Below are 4,106 nucleotides of genomic sequence, written 5' to 3'. Positions count from 1 at the left end.
CGAGAAGGGCGGGATCAATAGAGTTTTTGTAACAGTCAAATGATGTAGCAAGGGATAGTGCCAATCAAAAGGTTATACATCATAAAAATGATAGTACCTATAGTTGGTCACATGAAGGAAAATAATATACCCTTTTGCAGATAGTGGAGTGGGAGCACAAACCTGCACAGTAGCAGAAATCAGACTCTGAGGTTGCAGTTCTTAACCAAAGAGTACGATACTCAACTATTTTTTACCTGTATAATAATCACATGGGCATCAACGAGAGACTTGTTTTTTTTTTGCAGATAGTGGAGTTCGAGCACAAACTTGCACAACATCATCAATCAGATTCAGAGGTTGCAGATCTTAAGCAAAGGGTACATTATAACCAACTAATTTTTTTACCAATATAATAATTATAAATGGGCATCAACAAGAGACTTGGATTTCATTATTGTCTTGTTTCAGATTGAGGAGCTCTAATTTGAGAATAAGGATCTGCAGCCTATAATTCTGTGCAATTTCCTATCATTCAATTGACAAAATTGACGAGCGCGGCAACGCGAGCCATCAACATATTTCACCCTAGGCACCGTAGCAGCAGAGCCTCCTTCCTCGCCATGAGAAGTGATGAAAACGTAGTGGCCGATGGGAACAAGGCCGAAGAAGTGTTTATCCCCTGTGCTGCAGGACGGGACTTCTTGATTTGACCCCCTTCTTGCATCTTTAGTGCGGCGAGGCCGGGCCACATGCTGCCCATCGCCTCATTTAGCGCCTTTGTGAGTTTAGGTTTGCTTCATAGGACGGCTATTACTATAAATCCAAGTTATGAGTCCTATGTCCTTGACAGGTTATAGTTTTATGAATATACATGATGGGTAAATACCATATTGAGTTTTGGGGAAGCTGTCTAAATATCTCCGAGTTTTGTGAGAAAATTGTTATACGCGTGAGTACTATGTCGAGGTTGGTTTTCTCATGCTGAACTCAACTCACACGGACAGATTACCTAACCATCTCACAATCCCAAATAAACTGAAATGGACAATTATCCATCATAATCGAAATACTCCTAGTACCCAATGAGGAACAGAAACACGAAGGGAGGCAGTCAGCCGTCTGCTTTTACCAGCCCGGGATCCCCCAAATCCAAATTAACTCAAGTCCCCAGAGATCGATTAGAGAAAACAAAGCAATGTAAGTGAAACTAGGTCTTGCTCTAAGAACAAACTATAGTAATGAGGCCCGCCAAATATAACACGTACGTGTATGTATGTACAGCAGTGGCAACAAGGAGAGATCTATGTTTCAGCCCAACAGCAAGCGGCGTCGCTGAGACACGGGTGAGGATTTTCTTGTCGACGTCTCGCCCATTTCTACGTGAGGCTTCTTGGAGCGATAGAAATCCTTGATGCTAAGCTGCATCCTGCTGGGTCTGGGTCTTGCGCCTTTAGGTGTCTTGGACATGTTGTTTGCTCTTGATTTCTCTTCATTCGGCACCAGCAACTGATTCCAGTTTGCTCCTGATTTCACTCGCCCTTTGAGCCACTGCATCCACAATTCAATCGGTTTGTTTGTTAACCATGCGTGCACAGTGAACAAAATAATAAATATGTTTCTCAATAAACTAATGTAGCAAGTGTGATTATAGCATAATAATAATAATTTCCAGGAGGCATCATCATGTTTTTACTAGCTATATATTCGCTAGCTAGTAAGAGGAACAGAAAAGATGACAGGGTAGAATTAAAGGAAGTGCAGACCTTATGCCGTCGTGCTTCATTAGGAAATGCCTCATCCACAAGCTGGACATCTTCATCGGTGTGTAAAAACATGCGATCGTCGGCATGGCTCTTCCATTGGACCAAGTAATGAGGGTTGCCATGTATTTTCTTGATCCGTTTAACTGAATGGAATTCGTAATGGTCATCATCAAGAAGCAGTGATTTGGAATTGGATGGAGACGATGAAGCCGCCATCTCGCATAAGTAAATGGTTGATAGCATAGGCAGCATGTGGCGTCGGATATCTGCTCTCCCCCACTTCCCATACGATAACATGTCGACCAAAGCCTCAACATTAGGCTGCTCATTCCATTTCCACACAAGCGATGATGAAACATCCCATTCTGCATGCATGCGGTCGTCACTCAATTTTTTTTAGCACAAGCAAATAGGTACTGGTGAACAAGTCTGAATTAGATATACAAGCAAAGGGGAGTGCGAATACCTGTATCCAAATTGTCATCACATAGATATAGTTTAATTATCTCCTCATTTGGGAAATTTGGGTGAGCAGCTAATCTTTTGCAGACATTGATTTTCCAATTCAGATCACGCGCCTAGCATACATTTAAGAATAGATTCATTCTTGTGTTTGTACATAATCTTGATTTTTAATTGCATGCATGTATATATGTAATTCATGTAGTAGTACCTTGACAAGGCTACGACATTGAGATGCGAAAGCTGCAGGTGGATATATTCCTTTACCGATTGCACGTAATCTGGAGTAAGCAAAAAAATAGGATAATGAGAAACACAAGAAATTAGAAGTAGTTACTTAATTAGAAATGAAGATGACTTAGTTTTCATGAGTATCAATAAAACATACGTACTAAAATTGAACTTGGTTTTTAATAAGCTGCAGGTGGATATATTCCTTAGTTGTGAGCATCAATCAAACATACGCAATAAAAATGAAGATGACTTTTTGTTTTTGTTTTACCGTGCGCTGACTTGAGTTGAGACATGAGACTTGAGAGTAGTAGGTACTTAATTGGAAATTTAATTACCCAAACTTTGGTCCCAAATTAATCAATTGTCATGGAGTAGTATAGTACTCTACTAGCATGCATATATAATAAGAATTGATGATGTTTCATGGAGTAGTAGTAACACATTAGGAAAAACGATCGACATCTATTCTAAAAAACAAAGAAACAAAAGTAGATGATCCACGAGGTAGAGTACTCACTCATCCAAGATATGTTCCTCATGAAATAACTGCACAAACGCAAGTGCGGTCTCAAGACCCACACCGGGCACCCCCATCAAATCATAGTCACAGCCAATAAGAAGCGCCATGGCTATCATTCGTTTCCTACTCAACCCAATGCCATCCTGGATGTCTTGTATGTTGTAGCACTCAAAAGGCTCCTTGACAGTGGAGGAGAACACTTTGATGACAGTGTTGGCTCCACAGAGGAAGGCATCGCTGTCAGAGGTAATGCAGGCGTCCACCTTGCCGTCACGATTCAACTGGGCGCACAGTGCTTCCGCCTCGCCCTTTGCCCGGAGTATCGGCATGCCCAAGCAGTTGCTATTTCATTTCAATTATTCAAATCGTGAAACCAAATCGTAGACTAGATCGAGAAGCACACAAGAAGAACCAGAATCAGGAGAGGAGAGACCTACCACACACTCGTGGACGCATCGCGTGAATGCTTCACTTGTAGAGGTGGCCTTGGCCTTGAGCGGCGACGGCACGCCGTCCAGCACGAACACTGGGAACGCCCCCATCTTGGAGAAGAGGGAGAGCGTGCGGAAGAAGATGTTGCGGAGGGTGGGCGACTTGGTGCTCATGGCGGAGACGATCCACGAGGAGAGGTCGACGGCGACGCGGCGGCCGCGAAGGAACCCCATGCCTTGCTGCCGCGCGTACGGCTGCAGGACCTTCCAGAAACCGCCGCGGACGCCCATGGCAATGGCAGTGACAATGGCCAGTTACTCCGCCGAGATCCACTCCACTTATAATAAAGAAAGAGAACTCAAAGCGTAAGTAAGTTACTACTAGAATGCAACCGGCCAAGAAAGCGATCGATTTGGGAGGGGAGGGAAACGGCCGGCGCCTGTTCGTTCGTCTGTTGATTGATCAGAAGGGAGAGGAGAGGAGACGTCTGTTTCCGCGACGTACGGCCTTCTGCTCACGTACGGTAGACAACAAGCACGTATTGGCCATCATATCCAAGTCTTTGGTGCCGTCAACACCAGCACGTACGTGCGGTATGAAATTTTTTGTTTCCATAAATTATACTAGCACATATGCCCGTGCATTGCAACGGAAGGAGTTAATTGCCCAAAACCACCAGATTTGGGGTTAGGGTACTCCAAAACCACCAACTT

The 4,106-nt window shown here is 43.7% G+C and overlaps 1 protein-coding gene across 1 annotated transcript; it reads right to left on the bottom strand.

Annotated features, from left to right (window-relative positions):
- Nucleotides 1–1,290: 1,290 nt before the first annotated feature.
- On the bottom strand, nt 1,291–3,683 carry LOC119282823 (flap endonuclease GEN-like 1). Its single transcript, XM_037562891.1, has 6 exons — nt 3,391–3,683; nt 2,959–3,303; nt 2,419–2,488; nt 2,212–2,323; nt 1,746–1,888; nt 1,291–1,530 (listed from the first exon to the last, which is right to left on the bottom strand). Exons 1-6 carry the CDS (start codon nt 3,681–3,683, stop codon nt 1,291–1,293), a joined length of 1,203 nt encoding a protein of 400 aa, XP_037418788.1.
- Between the last annotated feature and the right edge of the window lie 423 nt (nt 3,684–4,106).

This window comes from Triticum dicoccoides, chromosome 3B (assembly GCF_002162155.2).
Source record: "Triticum dicoccoides isolate Atlit2015 ecotype Zavitan chromosome 3B, WEW_v2.0, whole genome shotgun sequence".
Lineage (NCBI taxonomy): Eukaryota > Viridiplantae > Streptophyta > Magnoliopsida > Poales > Poaceae > Triticum > Triticum dicoccoides.
This window is presented reverse-complemented; position numbering and strand designations above follow the sequence as displayed.